Source organism: Nicotiana tabacum, chromosome 21, assembly GCF_000715075.1.
Source record: "Nicotiana tabacum cultivar K326 chromosome 21, ASM71507v2, whole genome shotgun sequence".
Lineage (NCBI taxonomy): Eukaryota > Viridiplantae > Streptophyta > Magnoliopsida > Solanales > Solanaceae > Nicotiana > Nicotiana tabacum.
This window is the reverse complement of record NC_134100.1, coordinates 74,130,520-74,151,433: the sequence shown is the minus strand read 5'-3', so window position 1 is coordinate 74,151,433 and position 20,914 is coordinate 74,130,520. Positions and strand designations below refer to the sequence as shown.

The 20,914-nt window shown below is 35.6% G+C and overlaps 1 protein-coding gene across 22 annotated transcripts; it reads right to left on the bottom strand.

Annotated features, from left to right (window-relative positions):
- Positions 1 to 4,765: 4,765 nt before the first annotated feature.
- Positions 4,766 to 19,020, bottom strand: LOC107760914 (lysine-specific demethylase JMJ29). 22 transcript variants are annotated; one of them, XM_075241566.1, is made up of 16 exons: positions 18,572 to 19,020; positions 15,026 to 15,125; positions 14,795 to 14,936; positions 14,295 to 14,358; positions 14,054 to 14,217; positions 13,482 to 13,666; positions 12,326 to 12,655; positions 11,594 to 12,139; positions 10,993 to 11,065; positions 10,799 to 10,884; positions 9,773 to 9,910; positions 9,524 to 9,643; positions 8,947 to 9,008; positions 8,126 to 8,187; positions 7,874 to 8,037; positions 4,766 to 5,927 (listed from the first exon to the last, which is right to left on the bottom strand). In XM_075241566.1, the coding sequence occupies exons 1-11, from the start codon at positions 18,877 to 18,879 to the stop codon at positions 9,854 to 9,856; spliced, it is 2,055 nt and encodes a 684-aa protein (XP_075097667.1). In that variant the 5' UTR covers positions 18,880 to 19,020; the 3' UTR covers positions 4,766 to 5,927; positions 7,874 to 8,037; positions 8,126 to 8,187; positions 8,947 to 9,008; positions 9,524 to 9,643; positions 9,773 to 9,853. The 22 variants fall into 22 exon arrangements, with proteins under 22 accessions (XP_075097667.1, XP_075097659.1, XP_016434524.1 ...); XM_075241558.1 differs by having other exon boundaries at positions 7,874 to 8,047; positions 13,482 to 14,217; XM_016579038.2 differs by lacking the exon at positions 9,773 to 9,910 and having other exon boundaries at positions 7,874 to 8,047; positions 9,524 to 9,657; positions 13,482 to 14,217.
- Between the last annotated feature and the right edge of the window lie 1,894 nt (positions 19,021 to 20,914).

Sequence of the window (20,914 nt, the reverse complement as noted above, 5' to 3'; positions counted from 1 at the left end):
AAGAAGTAAGGACTAAGTGTAGGGTGGCTTTCGAGTGGAACCAATGAAAGAAAGAAGGGTACACTTGTTTTGTAAATTAATACACCACTGGCGGAAACTTAAACAAAATAAAATAGTAATCTTGTTCTTGCTAGTGGGTATGAATTAAAGTAGTGCTTAAAGAAAGAGAAAATACTTTAGGGATAATATTGTTTCTGAAAATGCAGTTGGGTTGGAAACAAAAATGCACTTCAAGTTAATTATGTGATGTGTTAAAGTGTTTAGGAGGATTAGTCACTATTCCTAAATTTATCCTACCCGTCCTTAAACCAACATTACAACCATAAAAAGTCCTAAGTGATTTTAGACCGAGCGAGCCTATATTAGTAGAGGTTTATATAATGGGCAAGCCTATAGTACTTTGTGCATGCATGTGACTTCTTTGTGAGAGTGGGGGATTTCTTTGATATATGAGAATCCTTAAAATATATTTGAGAATTTGATTTGAATGTGTGGATTCAACTTACTCTCTTGTTTTTATTGTGAGGGTACACGATTTCGCAAGGGATATGTGACGTTATTAGATTTCTCTATAATGTAAGTGTTCAAGCCATGAATACATTGTAATATTGAGTCGGTTTGTGAGGTTAGGATTGTTATAAATATGTTGTATTTTTGTTGAATAAAGATTTGAAGTATGGCATAAAGTAAGGGGAAGTTTGAAAGCATATGCTAAAGTTTAATTGTTGCTATCAACCATAGTCATAGGTATGGTATGCTTCAGATGTCCTAAAAGAGAATAAAAGTGCTCTAGGAATTGGTGGTTGACTCGAGGACGAGCAACGTTTAAGTGTGGGGTGGTGATGTTAGGCTAAAATGCTATACTTTTAGCACATTACTCACCCTATATTAAATTGGTTTAGTGAGTTATTGTGCGACATTTGAACTAAATTGTGTTGTTTTATGTGCAGGAACATCGGAAGAAATCGTCGAATGAAAGTTGCACGAAAAGAGGATAAAAATGCAAGAAAAGAGCTCAAAAGCATCAAGTGCCCAAATCGTGCTACAGACCAGGCTTCACGAGGTCTATAGCCAGGTTGACCGCGCTATAGACCAGGCTTCGCGAGGTCTATAGATAGGTCGATCGCGCTATAGACCAGGCTCCGCGAGGTCTATAGCCAGGTTGACAGTGCTACAGACCAGGCTTCGCGAGGTCTATAGCACAGTAATTAAAAGTCGCGGATTAAAAGACCCAAACCCGGATTTGGACCGGGGGATTGACATAAATACTCCCTAAACGAGTTATTCTAGGATTGGACATGATTTTGGAGAAGAAATAGGCCGCCAAGCACTGTGGAGCAAGAATCAAACGAGTTTTTCCTTCCTTTATCTCTTTACTTTGTAGTTTAATGTCTTTGAACATTATGTTAATTGTTGTTGTATTTATGAGTAGCTAAACACTTTTATTTAAGGATTGATGGAACCTATTGGAGGATGATTTTCTAATGCATTTAATATGGATTTTTCTTTGATTTTTCTCTACTTGTTCAACTACATTTTCATTGTTGTTAATTGAAGAGCTCTCAATTAACTGTGCCTATTTAATGTGTATATTGCTCGAGAGAGAGTACACATTTAGGTAGTTATTGACCAACACCACTCCTAACGTAGTTGAGAGATCAATACGGAGGGTTTAAAGGCGGGATTAGAGATAACGAAACCTTGGTGCGATCGTAGTGAGCAGTAAATTAGTGTCAGCTAGCGTAGTTCGAAAGAATAAGTCTAGTAAATTGTGGTAGTTGCTCGAGAGAGATCTACGACAATCAAAGCACTCACGATTGGTAGAGAATATTTAGGCAAATTCATAGAAAACGTAGCGGGAAAGATTCCGACAATAGGGGAAATCATAACCTTAGACTTTTCCAAATCTTGTCTGCAACATTTGCTTTGTTAGTTATAAATTACTGCATTTTTAATTACTTTGATCTTAGTTAGTAAACTATCAAATCGTTATATAATATTTCTGAAGGTTGATTATTTGAATTCGTGCAAAACTATTGCTTGTAATTAGTATGTTATTTACCTGTGGGATTCGACTCCGGGCTTGTACACCGGATTATATTTGCAACGACCGCTAGACCTCTTATGAGACATAGCTGGGGGGTGATCACACGCCGAAATCCAAAATCATCATACAAACCTATTGGAACCTTCAAATCCCGATTCTGAGGTCGTTTACTCAAAGTGTTTACTCAAATCAAACTTGACCACCTCAGGCTACTATTATGGAACTAAGTGTTCCGAATTTAACCTGAACTCTTCCAAAATCAAACCAACCATCCCCGCAAGTCATAAAACAGAAAAAAAATATACGGAAAATCTTAACTAGGGGAATGGGGATCTAGAAAGTAAGAAGGTCGGTCGGATCGTTACAAATATAATATTATATTTTACTTGTATTAGTATTGTATCACGTATTATTTTTTGTCTAAATATATTAGATACAAGTCAGACACAATTTTGATACAATTCTAAAACAAATTTGATACAATTCTAATACAATCGTGATACAATTCTGAAACTTCTTCTTCAAGTTTCATTCTGAAATTTCATCTAAAACCAACTCTAAACTTAATCAATCTCCCTCGAAATTGAGATATAAACTCTGAAGGATTTTCTCAATCGTTTGCTAAAACACCTAATCCAAATAAGTCACAAATACGTAAAATCCAAATATCGAATTCAAAGATTCAGAGCTTTTTAATTGTTGTCAATGGCGAATCCTCTGTTGCTACAATTTAAGAGATAATATTGATGGAGAGAGAGAGAGGGAGAGAGAGATATTTGGGTTGATTTGTATGAAAAAAATACTTTGAAATCTTTTTTGAAAATGGGATGAAAACGTGATTTTAGGGGAATTTTATAACTAATAGATGTGAGGGTAAGAGGGGGAGGAGGGCAATTGGGGGGGGGGGATAGTGGTTATAGCCTAACTTTAAGCGATCCTTTTTTATCATGATTTTTGTACATAAATTGTAAATATATATACACAATGTAATTTTTAAGGAACCTAAAGAAAAATTATAAATATTTCTCTAAAGAAATATATCTAAGTAAAAATATCAAAAAAAGAAAAGTTAAATCATTAATTAAATCAATTTATGTTAATTTCTACATTATAGATTGGGCCCTTGCTCAGCACGGGCTAACCTTCACCTAGTTTAGGAAGAAAATGGGGCTTTTGCAACTATACTCGATTTTGGAGTCACAATTGAACATGTATTCACTTGGCAAAACAAATTGCAAGCCTACCTACTTTATGATCAACTTTAGACTCATCGGGTCTGATGCACTTAAGGCCAAATAGGTTTGAAGTGCAACCAATGGTTTCACGCACTTAAGACCAATAAGTCTGAAGTGAAAAATTGCATTTCAGATGCACTTAAGGCCAAAACGTCTGAAGTGCAACAAATGTTTTCCCTACACTTGAGGCCAATAAGTCTAAAGTGAAAAAGTTACACTTCAGATGCACTTAAAGCCAAATAGGTCTGAAGTGCAACCAATAGTTTCATGCACTTAAGGGCAATAAGTGTGAAGTTAAAAGTTTCATTTTAAATGCACTTAAGGCCAAAAGTTCTTAAGTGCAACAAACGTTTTCCTACACTTAGGTCAATAAGTCTGAAGTGAAAAATTGCACTTAAGATGCAATTAAGGCCAAAATGTCTGAAATTCAACCAACGTTTTCATTCACTTAAGGCCAAATAGGCCTGAAGTGTAAATTGCCAAGAAACAGAAATTTGTTTTTCGAATTTTAACAATCCAATATACGATTTAATATCTAAATCTGCTCCAAATGAGCTCAAATTTGAAACATAACCCCCCAAATATCATCAAGAACAAACTTCAATCATCAATTTGTCAAAACAACAATAAATCTAACGAATCCATTTTGCAATTAAGAAAAAGAACAAGAAGAAACCCTAAGCAATAGTAAAAAAAAAGCGCCACAACAGCTCACCACTGTAAACATCATAAACTACCTTAAAATATGTTCACAAACACCATATAAAATCTCGGTTACCCGAAGAAGAAGAAGAAGAAGAAGAAGAAAGAGGAGAAAAAGACCTGAAATTGTTTAAACAATAGTACAAGTTAAAGAAAATTTAAAAAATGAGTATATGTTAAATGGGGGTGACAAACACAATTTTTACGAAGAAAACCTAATATATGAATACAACGCAAAGTCCATCTAATTAAGAAGAAAACATAAGACATAAATAATACTTTATTTATTTTGCCAATCTCAACTATGATAATCAACTAAAACCATTTAGTGTTAAATTTTGGAATAGTCGATTCAGGTAATAGAAAATGGGGGGAAAATATTCGAATCTAGAATTCTTACAAATATGTAAAGCCATCTGCCCAAGTAAACCAAATAGCAGACAGTTCAAGCTATAAATAAGGATGTGACTAGGTTGCAGCAGATTAAATACAACAACAACAACAACAACCCAGTAAAATCTCACTAATGGGGTATGGGGAGGGTAGTGTGTACGCAGACCTTAACCCTACCCCGAAGGAGTAGAGAGGCTGTTTCCGAAAGACCCTCGGCTCAAAAAAAAAAAAAGACAAAAGGGCAAAAAGGGAGACAATATTAATATCACAACAACAATCATAGGATAAATAGGAACACCATGAAATCCAGAAGAAAGATGTAAAGTAAAGGGAGACAATATTAGTATCACCACAACAATCATAAGAAAAATAGGAACACCATGAAATCTAGAAGAAAGATGTAAAGAAAAAGCGATCGCTAGTAAATAGGACCTGCACTGAAAAGCGAAATAGTAAGCCACATCATTCCCACTAGTTATCTTAGACAAAAACCCTACATGGCTAGTCCCACCATGTTACGAAGTAAGGCACGACTCAACTACCTCCTAACCTACAACCCTAATATTCGACCTCCACATCTTCCTATCAAGTGGATTAAATAGTTTTCGGAAAAAAGAAAGATGGCTTAATTCATTCTTCTAAAGGTTTTGGTGCTCCAGCAGAACGCAATGATGAAGCCAAAGTTTGGCCATAAGACCTACATTTTACATGTACACAGTGGACTTATCTCCACCTTCCAAAATCATGGAGCCATAATAGGCCTATCTGAAGGCGCAAAGTCCAGAAAATTAAACAATTGTGATTTGTTACCATAGAAGGGCGTGAAAGTTGTGATTATGATTTGTGACCTATGGGAATGAAGACTGAAAGTTGGACCAATTCTTTCGCAAGCCATCCATCTGCATTTTTGTTGTTACCAATTCAGTTCTAGCGCTCTCTATATTGCCAGCTTTTTGTTGAACTAACAACATGATTCTTTGAGCCTCTTCAGAACCTTCTTGTCTTTCGTTCATGATTTCTTTCTGCCTGGTCTTTATAGTTTGGAGGGCTGCTTCCAAATCTCTAGCTTGTTCCTCCTTTTTCACATATTCCGACTTCAACCTTGCTTCTGATCTAATCCAATTATCCAATTTTTTCCTATCCTCTTCAAAGTTGGTCAAGAATTCCTGGTAACTTGATTCAGCTTGTGCCAAGTCCCTCCATTTCTCAAGCATGAAAGGGAATTCATACTTAAGTTTTACCAATTGCTTGGCTTGTTCATCGCTAAACGATGAGGGATTTTCATCTAAAGCAACAATTGCACCACACATTTCTTTTTCATGCATTGGGTCAGCCAATGCCTCCAAAGACATTCTGATTGAGCATTCAAATATTACCTTTGCAAGTGTTTGGGTTGAAGCAGTGTTGCTCTGCAGGCCTGATTGTTAACTGGAATACTGCTCTGGTAAAGACTTCAAGAATGACTGAACTGTGTGGAAAGTTGATTCCACATCTTCTATATTGATGGACTGCTTTAAGTTTTGTCTTGGAACTGATGTACTTTCTTGAGCCTGCCAATAAAAGCATATTTTATAAATAGGAATTTTCAGAAACCACTATTGTTTAGTGGCTATTAACTTCTTATAGCTACCATATACATAATTACTTCTTATAGCTACTATTCAGTTGTTACGGTAGTGTATTTGATGTATTTGCGTTGCTGTATTCATGAATACAATAGCAAAAAACGCCTAAAAATCAGGGCAGTCCAATTGTACGTGCATGTATTCGCGCCATGTATTCATGAATACAGCAGCAAAAAGCACCTAAAATCAGGGCAATTCACCTGTACGCGCATGTATTCACATGTATTCGCGCGGCTGTATTCGTGAATACAGCATCAAAAGCGCCTAAAATCAGGGCAGTCCAACTGTACGCGCATGTATTCACATGTATTCGCACCATGTATTCATGAATACAGTAACGGTAATCACCTTAAAAATAGGTATACCCAGCTGTCTAATAACGGAAATAATATCAATTAATGTGATGCACTCCTAATATAACTCAACAAAATCAATTCTAACATGCCTCATTATCAACTCAATTAATTAGAATGATTTTTCAGTTGTATATAACTGTTGTATTTAATTTTTGTATTTAGTGTGTTTCATTGCATTCATTAGATTCAATGTTTGTATCTACTGTTTTCGCTATTTTATATTCATATACTCAAATGTATTTGTATTAACAGTATTTTAGTTATTCCTAATACATGTTGTTACTGTTGTATTCAATATATTTCATAGGTTGTATTCACTATATTTCTATTTGTATTCAGTGTATTTTAATGTATTTCACAGTATTTTAAAATTAAATGTATTCACTGTTTATATTCTGTTCTATTTTAATGTTTGTATTCAGTGTATTTCAATATACTGTATGTACTAGTATGCATGAATACAGGTGTATTCAGCTATATTAAAAAAATACAGACCTTCAAAATACATAAACACAGGCAAAAACAAATGTATTTATACAAAAATACAATGTGTTTGACTAAATTCGTAAAGAATACAATGTATTTGTATCATTGTATGTGACTAAGTGGGCGTTTGGACATAAGAATTGCAAAATTCCAAAATAGGGGGAAAAACTTTTTCAAGTGAAAATGGTATTTGAAATTTAGAGTTGTGTTTGGACATGAATATAATTTTGGGTTGTTTTTGAAGTTTTATGGGTGATTTGAGTGAAAATTTTGAAAAACAGCTTTTTGGAGTTTTTCAAATTTTCAAAAATTTTCAAAATGCATCTTCAAGTGAAAATTGAAAATTTTATAAACAAACGCTGATTTCGAAAAAAAGTGAAAATATTTTGAAAAAAAAAGGGAAAAATTTCTTATGTACAAACGGGCTCTAAATAGCAAAGAAGAGAAGAAAGTTCGTCGGAGATGGCGTTTTCCGGCCAAGACTTCTTGTATCGCTTCACTACCTCTTCCATTACAATTTACAATGCTTCCAATTCGACCGCCTCTTCCTCTTTTCTCTCTTACTTACCACGCTACGAATCCCTCTTTCCTTCAATCTCTCCATCGCCCAAGGTATCTCCGCTTCCTTTTTTTTATTATAGGTGTACTTTCATGTTTCTGATTTAGAGATTTTTAGGCTTTCTTTCATGATTTGTTTCTCTTTCGTGTATCTATGACTCGGCCTATTTTGCTCGAAGAGAAGAATAATTCTGAGAGAGAATCGTGTATTAATTGAAAGAAAGAGAGGAAAAACATAAATAGCGTATTTCATGCCTTATTTCATGACTCAATGGTAGTATATACCATAAATACTTATTTTGCTATAAAATATAAAAGGTAGCTATAGAAAATAATATTTTAAAATAATTTTGGTAATAAATAGGGTGTATACCTTTGCTATAGTAGGAAGTAAAATTTCATTTTATAAATCTATACGGTAGTAACAAGGAAAAGCTAAACCAGAAAAGTCAGTTATCAATTGAAGTAAACCTGGTTCGTTGAAGACAAATGAACAAGAACTGGAAGTGGAGAACGTAGATTAACTTCAGCAGTTCTTGGTTTCTCATCCTCACTTGTTGTACATTCTTCTCTTTTGGCAGCCTTGCTACTGGATAGATCCTCCATAACAGAGGAATATTTCGGCATACTTGGTTCTGTCATAGCCTAGAAAAGAGAAAATGAAAAACAAGCCAAATAATGAAGTTTGACTTGGAAATGAACGAGGTTCGGACTTCGGCTCACATTTATACTTTTGCTTATCAGACGATGAGGATGATCCTGCAGCAATGTGTCCTTCTGTGGTCCTACTTGCATCCAACAAAGAAAAAGAAAAAAGAAAATGTAAAGTATACATAAACAAGATTACTTAGCATGCTCAAGAGAGCCAGAAGGAACAGCAGTCACCACTGTGATTTCCCACTTTGGGGCTACAAATAACAAATATTTATCCTTCGAGATTCACAAAGGACAGTTCCAACTTCCAACTTTTTTCCCTCAAATGCATTATGCCGTAACGACGCCACTAGCATCTAAACCTTGTCTTTAAATGATTGTGTTTCGACATAAGATCCACTATCTGAGTTGGTGATAATAGAAGGGACACAAATAATCATGTCAAGAATGGCAACACAAGATGATAAAAGCTCCATGGCTAACAATATTAGAAATGAAATTGTGCTTTAAGCATATCCAGAGTAAGAACTGAACGCAAAAGATTTATGCAGCGCATAGGAGGAAAAAAAGTTATATTCCCTCCGTTTCGATTTATGTGAACCTATTTCCTTTTTAGTCCATGGCAACAAGAATGACTCTTTTCCATATTTGGAAATAATTTACCTTTATGCAACAATATATAGCCACACAAAATATATGTGTCTTATTTTACACCACATGTTCAAAAGTCTTCTCTTTTTTCTTAAACTCCGTGCCTAGTCAAATAGGTTCACATAAATTGAAACGGGGGAGTATGAGTTAACGTTGTTTTTCAAAGTATCTAAGTTTCATGTTTAAACAAAAAGCAACTGAGGGCATAACTGCGGGGAAACAAGGAGAAGCAATCTTACAATGTTGTCTTTTCCAAATGATCCAATGCTTGGCTCACCGCATGAAGAATTATTTTCTTTACCTGAGGCCGCACAGGCAGATTTTAATAATCTTTACACATGCACACACTTGATTCTGAGAGAAATTTAACATTGCAGTTGAAATTAAATAAAATATGTACCAATTTTTAAAGTGATATCATTTTAACATAAATGTAGTGCATACTTTAAAGCTAGCTCTTCCTTTCACAAGGAGTCTGCGTACACATTACCCTCTCCAAACCCCACGTGTGGGATTTCACTGGGTTTTTTTTTTTGTTGTTGTTGTTGTACTTTAAAGCTGGCAAAGTGTAATGGGGACATGCAATCTTAAACATCAAACTACATAACGAAAGTAATTACCAGGAGTTTAACAGAGGATTTAAGATTAATGACTCTTATGTGAAGGCTGCATAGATGGTGGAACTGTTTAAACACTTGGTTGTGACATTACCAGAAAAGGTTATGCCATGTTATATGGTTAAGAAGGGCAGAAGCATGTCAAGAGCATTTCTTATCCCTAAATAAATAAATAAAGAAGATATGAGGATCCATATACCTCCAACTTATCTTCCCTAGCGTCATGGTTTCTGGGAAGCTTCCGAAACTCCTCAGTTAAACGGATGCACTCATTCACATTTTCAGGTGATACAAAATCAACAGCGACGTTGATGCAGGACTGTAAAAGATGAACTGCCAGAAGTCATCGAGCTGAGAACATAAAAGTACTAGACTTGTGGTTCACTAAGTTAAGATCCCACAATTGTTAACCGTATCAGCGCAGAAAGATAAATCCATAAGAACTTACCTACCAATGATGTGTACTTTGAGATAATCAAGACATAATTATCTATTTAAACATTTGATGATTGATAAACTTTTTTGGTCTTCAATTCATCCCAGAATCCTGTTTTACATCCTTCCTTAAAACTGCTGAAAATGACTTCTGGCCAACAACAACAATAACATGCCTAGTAAATTCCCACAAGTGAGGTCTCGGGAGGGTAAGATGCATGCAGCCTTACCTCTATCCTGGAAGGGCGGAGAAACTGTTTCCGATAGACCCTCGGCTAAAGAAAGGATGAAAAGAAGTAATGGCAACAAGTAGAAACAACAACATGATAAAAGAAACCGAAGCAAAGGTAGAACAGTATGTAATAATAGCAATCGAAGAGTAGAAAGATATCAAACTAGCACTAATGCTACCGAACGGAGGAAGACAAAGGGAAACGCTCGTCTACCTACTAACCTTCTACCCTAATTCTCGTCCTCCACACCCTCCTATCAAGGGTCATATCCTCAATAAGCTCCAGCTGCGCGATGTCCCGCCTAATCACCTCTCCCCAAGACTTCTTAGGCCTACCTATACCCATCCTCATACACACCAAGTCTAACCTCTCACGCCTCATAACTGGGGTTTCTGTGCTTCTCCTCTTAACATGTCTGAACCATCTCAACCTCGCCTCCCGCATCTTATCTTCCACAGGGGCCATTCTCACCTTATGCCGAATAACTTCATTCCTAATCTTATCAGATACAAATCTAATTTCGTAGACACTCAAGCTGGAAATACTCAATTTTGTTTTTATCCTTTTCTCAAATTGCATAAAGCACTAGGGAAGGAGCCATTCAGGAAGCTGTATAGGATAGAGGATTCTTTAACGCAATATTAAAGACTATGACGGGAATCTAAAAGCACACTTTGTTGAAATAGAAACTAAAGAAAAGAAAATGACAGTTCTATGTGCTACTGGACTTCCCTAATACTACAAAAAATTGCTATCTAGAAGGCCGACATGATGACATGGGATAGAGAGATTAACCAACTACATACCTTTAAATTTCTGATTTGATGAGGGCATCCAGCAGGAATAAAAACAGCTTCACCTAATTTTTGAACAAAAGTCCATGGTTCAATGCCTGCAAAAGAAAAGCATGAAAACACAGTGAACAGAAGATGCAGCGTCAGAAACTGCTTTCTATATGAGGCATGCAAAGAAATGGCAATTCTTAGGAGAATAATATGACCATATTCTTCCTTTAGCCTCCTTTTATGCTCTGTGCTCAAGTAGAAAGTTTTATCATGAATAGGATGAACAACCTGTAATAGAACAATTAGAATAAGACAGGTACTCGATTTCAAACTGAGACATGGTAGAAAAGAACAAATACATTTATCTCTTTATATAGGGAGGATGGGATGAACCACAGCAGAACTCACTAAACAAGGATTTTTGGGCAGGCATTCTTAGTTTTACACATAGTATAATTAAGTAATAGTCTACTCTCTCTAAAACCATAACCTTTAGATAAGATAGTCACACACTTTACATGATATCAAAGAAGAGATTGGGCCTGGGTTCAAACCTCACGGCCACCCAAAAATCAAAAAATATTTTCACGTGTTTGGTCCATGAAAACAAAACAGGCTCACACGTTAGGGGGCATGTTTGAGATATAACATAGTTAACTATACTAGTATGCTCTCTCTAAAAGCTTAAATTTCAGATGAGATTGTCGCACAATTCAACACTAAACGAGACACATCGAGGACTAGTGCATGGCAAGGACCCTCAACATCATTCGCACAACACATAATAGGACTAGTGCACTGCCCACTTCTCTTTACCTGCGGCAACGGTGAGCCATATATATGCCTAAATTCCCTGAAGTGCTTTGTGAGATATTCCTCCAGTTTAGGAACATCCTGCCTCCTAAAGACATCCCATAGAGCACCACCACCATCTTCCTCTTCAAATCGTTCAGACAAGTTCTGCCCAAAAAGAGAACTATCTTCTCTGTATTGGTATTTTTCTCCTATTTTATTTGTTCCACAATCTGCTTTTACAACTCGCTGGCTATTCTTCTTATTTTCTCCTTTATTACTATTCTCAACTTTCAAACCTTGCTGTCTATACTTCATATTCTCAGCTTTATTACTATTCTCAACTTTCAAACTATCACAGTTCTGCTTATCCTGAGAAAAGTTCAACCCTTCCAAGTCAGATTTTCCATTTACATTAGGGACAGAATCCTTAATCCTCCTGGGCATCCTATTAGCACCAGTTACAAATTCTCTCTGATCCTGCGCTTTGTGATTCTGCTTCAAGTTCTCTATGGCCGAGAGCTGTTCAACTGTTGGGACCATTGCTTGAGTGTGCATCAAGACATTCACCTAAAAGTTTAAAACATAATTAAAAAGAAAAATAAGAACACGGATATGGCTTTGTTGTAGGTTTCTCAACATAACTTCTTCCGAAATGCCCCAAAAATATTAGAGTGCATGTTAATATTTCCAGGATCTCCAGATATCAGCAGTACCAGCAGCTTGTTTTACTACATTTGAAGGATCTAAACATACCGTATCAGACACAACATAGTGTAGTTTGGTGACTGAGTCTCCACGTCCAAGCTCCGTGGGAAAACCATAAGCAATGTATGCCTTAGGCCCTAAATCTGGCTTCAAACAGTTATCAGGAAGTCTTAGGGCGAGATTGAGATAGCCATATTGAGGATGTGTATACTCCTTAAAAGGTAAACAACAAGAAAATTCGGCACCATGACGCGGCAATCGCTCATCAAATAGACCAGACGGCGGCCAGTCATTCAACTTTAAGAGTTGAGGCCACCCGTAACTGTCAAAGCGACCCTCCATGTACCCTTTGAAAAATTGGTGAATATTCATCTCCAACTGCACGTATCCAGGATAAAGTAATTTGAAGTAAGAACATGGAAAACATAATGTAGCAGAACATATACCTCAATTATTTCCGATTAGGACAAAGCATGTTTACACAAACTCAAATAATCAATTTCTTAGATACATATCACTTAGAATTTGTAAATGAGATACTGCACTTGAGCTAAAACAGACTTAACAGAAAGGGACATGACAAGAAACAGGAGCTACCAACATGCAAAGTAATGTAAAAAAGCATCGCCATGATTATTTATAAGAGTGGTGATGTTTTATAAATTAATATGTGGAATAAGTTACCCTGCCTGTTGATGTGTTTCCTTTAAACCACAAATTCGTGCAGAGAAGTAACCAAAATGTATGTTGAGGTTACTTGGAAATTAGTCAGATCTAGTTCAAGTTTTGGATCTAAACATTGTCCTCTTGGGATTAAAATATTCTAAACCCAGTTCGTAAAAATTCGTTAATTTGGCCACTTCACTCTCACACAGTGTAATGAACAAGTCATAAAGCTGACAAATATAACAATGAGATCAAGTTTCGGAACTAGATCAAATAACACTTACCAAAGAAGATAAAAGAGACCAGAAATAGCACAGCTAATAAGATCCCAATCATGACACGTGAAAATGTTTAGCTATTAGTGTCAGGATTGTGTTCTATGAAGACATTGAACTACACAGCGAAGGCTAGACCAATACCAGAATGGAGAAATTAGTAGGCTTTCCCAGTCATGTGGCATTAGGATATTCAGGCATAGAATAAGATGCAATGACATTAGCTTATGTTTCACAGTTCTAGAATAGATGACTGGACAAACCTCGCACCAATTTAAGCAATTTAAAACATCGGTAGTCTTCTTTGATTGTCGACAAGCACGCCACATAACCATAGGTTCCCAGCTCAATCCCAATGCACTATCAAGTACATTAGTTACAATTATCGGTTCACCCTTGAACAAATGGTACTGAAAATGCTTCAAGTTTGCAAGCTGAGCATCCCCAACTGCTGGACAGAATACATAGTTATCATCAGAATTTTCTCTAGCAGCTGCCTTACGTAGCTTGCCACCGGAAGTATCATTTACACCCTTATATTTTGGACAGGAGCAGTGAAGTTCTGAATCATTATGCATTTCCTTCAATTTACATTTTTGTGCTATTTCTTTAGCTTTCAGTAACAGCTGTGATATCCAATTCTCAGAAAATATACATCTCAAATTTAAGGTTCCTTTACTACAACCTCCCATATCTTTTGGAGGGCAAGGAATGGCACCATTTTCCTTGGGTTTCCATTTAGATGTCACCGCCACTTTGATCTGATCCCTTAATTTAAATTCAGTAGTTTCAGTGCAAGTTCCATTATTAGCTGGAGTTATGCTACAATGTTTACCGTGCAAATAACCTGGTCCATAGTCAATATATTGCACCTTCACTTCGGATGCATCTGCTTGCAGGTTTCCATTCCTTAGTTCTTTGCAACAAGTTAGGCAAAGTTCATAGGAACAGCTAGAACAGCTCCGATGTAAATCAACAATCGAAGCACTGCAATAGTTGCTGCAAATAACGGGTGATATTCATTATTCTGTAAACTTATCGACGAATTGCAGTCTAAGGTAACTGTGAAGGCTCACCAATAAATGCGTTCATCCTTCTCATATTTTGCTTTGCGTATATTAACCTCTGAATCTGGCAATCCTGCCCAAAAAAAGAAATGGTACTCACTGAAACAATCCTTTTTTCGAAGAATTTCAGCCGCAAAACTCATAGCCTTCTTAGTTGTATATCATTCCTTTGAATAAGAATGAAACTTTATCGGTAGAAATGGCCTACTTTTGTTCCTAACAAGAAATATTCAGGAGACCTATTTCACTTACCAAAAGGATAATTACAAGAGAAACCTTTTGTCCTTCAATAGCCCATGTGATGGCCTCATTTAATTGGAAAAGTAAAAGTAAACACAAGTCAACTTAGAACTTTTTGGCTTCATCTAATGATGCCAGCATTTGTCAAATCACACTAAGTCACTCACATCAATAATCTGAGTCATCAATAGCATGTGATAACCTATTAAATGAGACCACCTCTTTAAAAATCTATAACCTTCTAGATACCAAATTGAGAGATTTAATACCTTTAATATGGCACTCAATCTCCTTTTCGATCATTTGCTCTGTATTAAATTGTTCCAAAGCAGGCAAAAGTGCTCGTAGAATGTGCTTAGAGTACTCAAGTTTTTCTTCATCACTGAACTTCATTTCTACATTCATCAAATGCTGTATTGCAAACAAGAGTACCACTCAATTTGCAATAACTAAATAATTTTTGGAACATAAGACAAGGAGAAGAATTGAATGAAGCCTACTTTAGCTAACCCATCTAACCGCAAGCATGCTATGCAGTTGCAATTGTGACGACATACAGGGCAAGCTTTTAGAAAGGCCTCCTCTGGCATCCCAGGGTACCTACATACAGGACAGTTTAAGACTAAACGATGACATGTTTTGCTATAAAAAGGATAGTGAGCATCAGAAACTGTCATTACAGAAAAAAAGATGTCACTGGAAGAAATCGATGGGGCGATCGAGACAATGATAACATGTATTAAATGTAATATTTATATATGTTATTCTTGTTCTTTTCAAATACAAATGATATTTGTTTTATACATATAACATGACAGAAAGTCACGTGATTACTGCTCTTTTTTGGCAGATATCTAAAGCTAAAAATGGCTATAAGTAAAAGAAAATTATTAACAGAGTTATCTTGCTGTGATGAATTAGCATATTTTTATGATCAATTTCAATCAAAGGCCTCATCATTGTTCCGACATATTGCTACCCGTTTTGAACAAGTGTTATCAAAGGCGAAAAGCGCAAAAAAAGCTCCAAGGTTTGTTGGGGCTTTAAGCGCAAAGCGCAAATAAAGCGTGGGCTTTAATGAAAAAAGGCGCAACTAGAGAAAGAGTAAAAATATGTATATGTAGTCTAACACCAATAATTATAAGCATGAATAACAAATATATGGACAAAGAAATTGGAAACAAATTATGATAAAGTGAAGAATCAATTATTTAGTGTCGTCTTTTGCCGAGGGTCTTTCGGAAACAGCCTCTCTACTCCTTCGGGGTAAGGGTAAGGTCTGCGTACACACTACCCTCCCCAGACCCCATTAGTGGGATTTTACTGGGTTGTTGTTGTTGTTGTTGTTGTTTTCAGGACTACACTCATTGGAAAGGAAAATTACGGTTTAGAGCCTTGATGCAACACTGAAGCGCCCACAAAGCGAGGCGAAGCGCTCAACATGTTTTGAACCTCGCTTCAGGGCTTAAGCGCGCTTTAAGCGCACCTTTAACAACACTGTTTTGAACATTGGCTACATAAATCCTTCACATCTTTTGAACATGTGAAGAAATTTTTTGATGGCATAACTTGTTAAAGAAATGGACATTGGGCCTAACTCAATCTCAAAAGCTAGCTCGAGACCTGAGGATTGCCCAAGCCATATAAAGAGACCACTCATTGCTTATAGAGCCGATGTGGAACTCTTCAACACCCCCCTCACGCTAAGGCTGGATATCTAGAGCATGGGCAATTCAATATATGGGGCCCAACATCGGGAATTCGAGAATTGGGATAGGTCATGCTTTGATACCATGTTAAAGAAATGGACCGTAAGTCTAAGACAACCCAAAAACTAGCTCAAGAGGAAAGGATTGCCCAAGCCATATAAAGAGACCAACCATCCCTTACATAGCCAATTTTTCAAAATAACTGGGTGGCTATTCTGTACAAACAAGTGCATAAACAAATTACAAGGCAGGAGAAAACAAAACCAAATTTACTACACTAGGCTAGCCCATTCACGAAGTTGCACATCTCAATGTTACTTGTGCACAGATGAAAATGAATTTGTTGAACCCTTTTGCCTCCTTTAGAAAGGCGTTATTTATTCTCTAACCAGAGTACAGATAATCATGAACAATAAACACTAAACAGTGACTATATGGTCCCAAGAATAGCTTCGGAAATGAGTACTTATCAGAAAAATTAGCTTATAAAATAAGCAACCAGAGTTTAAAAATTATTCTATACTAAAAACTTTTAAGACTAAACTTGTACAGCTCATTTCCTATTAGCTTACAAAGTATATCAGCATTGTAGCACATCACTTCAGTTGAAATCTTTTTTCTAAGTGTTACTTCCACGTGATGTTGCTTAATGTACATTTTGATGAGCAAAAGTTGGATTACTGAAATCAGTTGGCATAGGCTACATACAACACAACAAGCAGTTATCTTCAAATAACCATTTAGATCACTTAACATATCAAAAAGAAAAAATTAGGAGCACATAAAAAGGATCACCAAAAAGTCATTTGCAGGTATTAGCTTTCTCTTTCTCTCTCACTGTGTGCATGTATCTGTGCTGCAAAGTCTTCATTCTTTGCACATTATAGAAACAACTGAAAGTCTCTGATAACACACCTACTGTTCTTAAACATTGGAAAACAACTTTTGAGACCTCTAATGGTCATAGCACACAACGATTGATTTGGTAATCAATTCGGATGTATATCTGGGAGCAATTCAGGTAGTTCAGAGATGTACTGAAGGAGCTCTTCTCAAAATGGAGGTACAACTCTTGGCTCTTACATTCACGAGTACATGGGCTACTGGGCGGACATGACCTGAATAATTTTTTGCACTACCTTTATATGCACTATATTGGACCATCTTGGAGGTCTTCGCTGGCAACTATGTTTCTACCTTGTAAAAACCACAGCATCATGAACTCACTAGGAAAACGTGAGGTGACATGATTCAAGTAGTATATCCATATCCCATTTCTTAAATGCTTTGATCAGAACCACAGAATAGCACTAGACTAGAACTGTAAACCCCAGCTAGGCGAGACAAACAAACACCTGTTAATATAACCTGAGTGATTTATATCATCAGAACAAGAAGAAGACACCAGGTTCTCTTTTCGGAGGGGAATCCTCAGAAAATTACAAATCAAAAGAAAAAAAGGGAACCTTAAAAATTTAAGGCTCCCACATGAATAATCAGATTTCGAGTTTAGAATAGCATTGGTCTAGCAAGACAGCACTGTTACACGATTGTCAAATGCTTGAGTTATCAAGTGTTGTCAGAATAGATCTTTTAAAACTACCAGAAAAAGTAGTGTTAAAATTTATTTTTGTTTAAAACATCCACCAAGGTGAGCTCAACTTTAGGAACTTGTTAAATGGAATACATATCATACATTAGTTCCCCGAAACACTCTTGTAAGTCGTATCATACAATTGTCAAATATCCAAATCCTAAAGTTAGGCAATTAGGCCTACAACCTCAACAACAAAGAATAGATCACTGCCTACCAAAACTCAATCAAATACTACCAAGGAAAAAGGCACACAAGTTTCAACAAAAATAAGGATGTAACTGGGGCAGTGCGGAGGTGGAAGTGGGGAGTGGGGAAGGGCACTCATTAACTTGCTTAAGTTTTAGCCCACCCCGCCCTGCGCATTTTTCCACAATTTTGCCATGCCCAGCCCCACCCGGCCCCGTTTATATTTTAACCCTCTCGTATCTACTGTTTGCTCTCTGGAGCCAGCTTCCTCAAACCCCTTCACTTCACCAACAACCAGTACTTGGGTCAATCAGTGATGAACCCTAACTCAGCACTAGAATCTTGAACCTCCTACGCGCATCCCCGCACCGTTAACACGAAAGATGATCCAGGAAATTCATCAACAACTCTCACGGAATGATAGTCAAGTACTCCAATCCCCTCCAAAATTGGCATATATAATATGCCTACATCATCAAAAGTTTCTATATTTGGTTAAAAGAAAGAATATCAGTCTAGTTTCTATATTTGGCTAAAAGAAAGAAAAGTCTTACCATCGAGTCATGCAAGGAACACAATATCTTTTAGCCTTACACTTGGAACAACACACTACTCTGCCTTTGTCATTCCTCTGGCACTGATGACACATTTTGGACTCCATTTTACCATTTCCTCCTATAGTTTTGTCAGAACCCACTTTCCTCTTCCTCTTCTTCATCTTCTCCATTGAATGATCACAACTATCTTCATCACTGTCGCCAACGTAATTGTCATCTTTTTCTGCTTCTTCTTCCTCACTACTGCTTTCTATCATCACAACTGGGATATCTTTTTCTTCTGATTTTCTTCGCTTGTTTTGCATCTTCTTTGAAAATTCTGAGCTTTTCGTTTTTCCACTTCTCGCTTTTCGTCTTTTCACTTCTCTTCTCTTTATTTACTCCGAATCCCAACCTAAAGTACAGTGAAAGACTCGGAGACGTCCTCCATTTTTCATTTAACAATAATTTTCAAAATAGTGAAAGTTAATACTCACTCCTGTTTCAATTTAATAGCCACACAAATTGAAAGCCTCACAAAAAGTTTTAACCTTTAACCTTTTAAAATAATAAGTTTAAAAAAAAAAACTACTTCTATCAAACTTGGTATCAAGTTAAATTAGTCACATAAATTGGAATGGAAAGAGAATGCATTTATTCTGGTCATTTGAAATTGTCAGTCAAGTCTGAATTAGAGGGTTTGACTAAGCCTATAAGCTGATGAAACTAACTTATAAGTATTTTTTGGTTTATCATCGTATTTGGTAAAGTTAAAAGTGTTTATAAGTCAAGTGCTTATAAGTCAAAAATAAGCCAAAAGCTATAAGCTGGTCACCTCCGGCTTATAAATTTTTAGCTTATAAGCATTTTATGTTTGACCAAATTTTTTATTATTTTATCCTTAAAATATTCTTTTTTAGAACAAAACTCTTACATCGATATTCACCGCCTCAAATACTATTTCAACCTAACCCTCCCCCGCCTCTTCAAGTCTGCAATGCTCATTGACTATTTAAAATAAGCAAATTCTTTATTCCTTTGCATATTTATATTTATGTGATTGTGTATTAATCTTTAAACTGTATGTAATAAATGAGGACATATCAAATTTTTGGTGTGTTAGTTTTCTAAGTGTTGTGGTGATAAAGACAGTGTTTGTTTCTCTTCAAATATTTTGTCCTATTTAGGTTTATTTTTTACTGAGAAACTTTTATCAATTTATTAATTATTATAACTTATGATTATATGCTTATCATAAAATAAATTATATTTATCATAAAATTTATCTTATCTAAGCACAGTTATATTTAAAATAAAATGACAAATAGAATATTTTGTATTTGGATCGATTTGGAATCTAAAATTTTGAAGAAATTACGCCCTTATAAGTGTAAACACTTCTAAGCTTATTTAAGTCATTTTAACAGAAAAAGAACTTATCAGCATTTTTTTTATCAAATACTGCAGCAGCTTATTATCAATTTCAGCACTTATATCCAAACACGTAACTGCTTATTTATTAAATCAGTTTCAGCACTTAAAAGTATTTTTCAGCACCTAATATTTATCAGCTAATCCAAACGGGCTCTTAATGTATCGAAATTTAGCTGATTACTACTTTTGTAAATGCTTACAAAATTTTCCAACTTGTATTATTTTTGAATTGTTAATATATTATTTTGGACAAACAAATTTGTTCTCAATCTCGTTGCTGAATGAATTGCATCCGATCATGGGCAGCTCATTATATTAGTGGCCTAAAGCAAAGCTTTATTGAGAAGCCTCAAGTTTTTAAAAAACTTCTTATTAGAGTTTCGACTCATCTCTCATTTGTTATATTTTATTTTGAGTAACACTTCATATTTTCTTAGTTGATATATATGAATTCTAAAAATAGTAAAAAAGCAATATACACTAATAAATAAAAGGCATAAAAAATAATAATATTTAAGTTAAAAGAAAAATAGAAAGTTAGAACAATATAACCTAAGTAATGCTTGAAAACTTGAGAAGGTATGAAAAACAAATTGAAATTTGATTTATTCAATGTCCTTAGGACCTTGTTTCTGAAAGAATAGATAGCTTAGTAGAAAGAAGAAATGAGAGTACAAAATATAAGTTTTACTACGAGAGATAAAAATAATAACAAATATAAGAACTTAAATTATCCAATGGTCACCCTAAATTACATGACTAAATATTGGAATGGATAAATTTTTTGCATCATTAATCAGAGGTCTCGTGTTCGAGTTTCAAGAATTGATAAAATTCTGATACGAAGTGCATTTCGCTTAATAGGTCTTACATGGCATGAATAAGGATTAATTGAAGCCTAAAATGGATATCAAACATGATAAAATT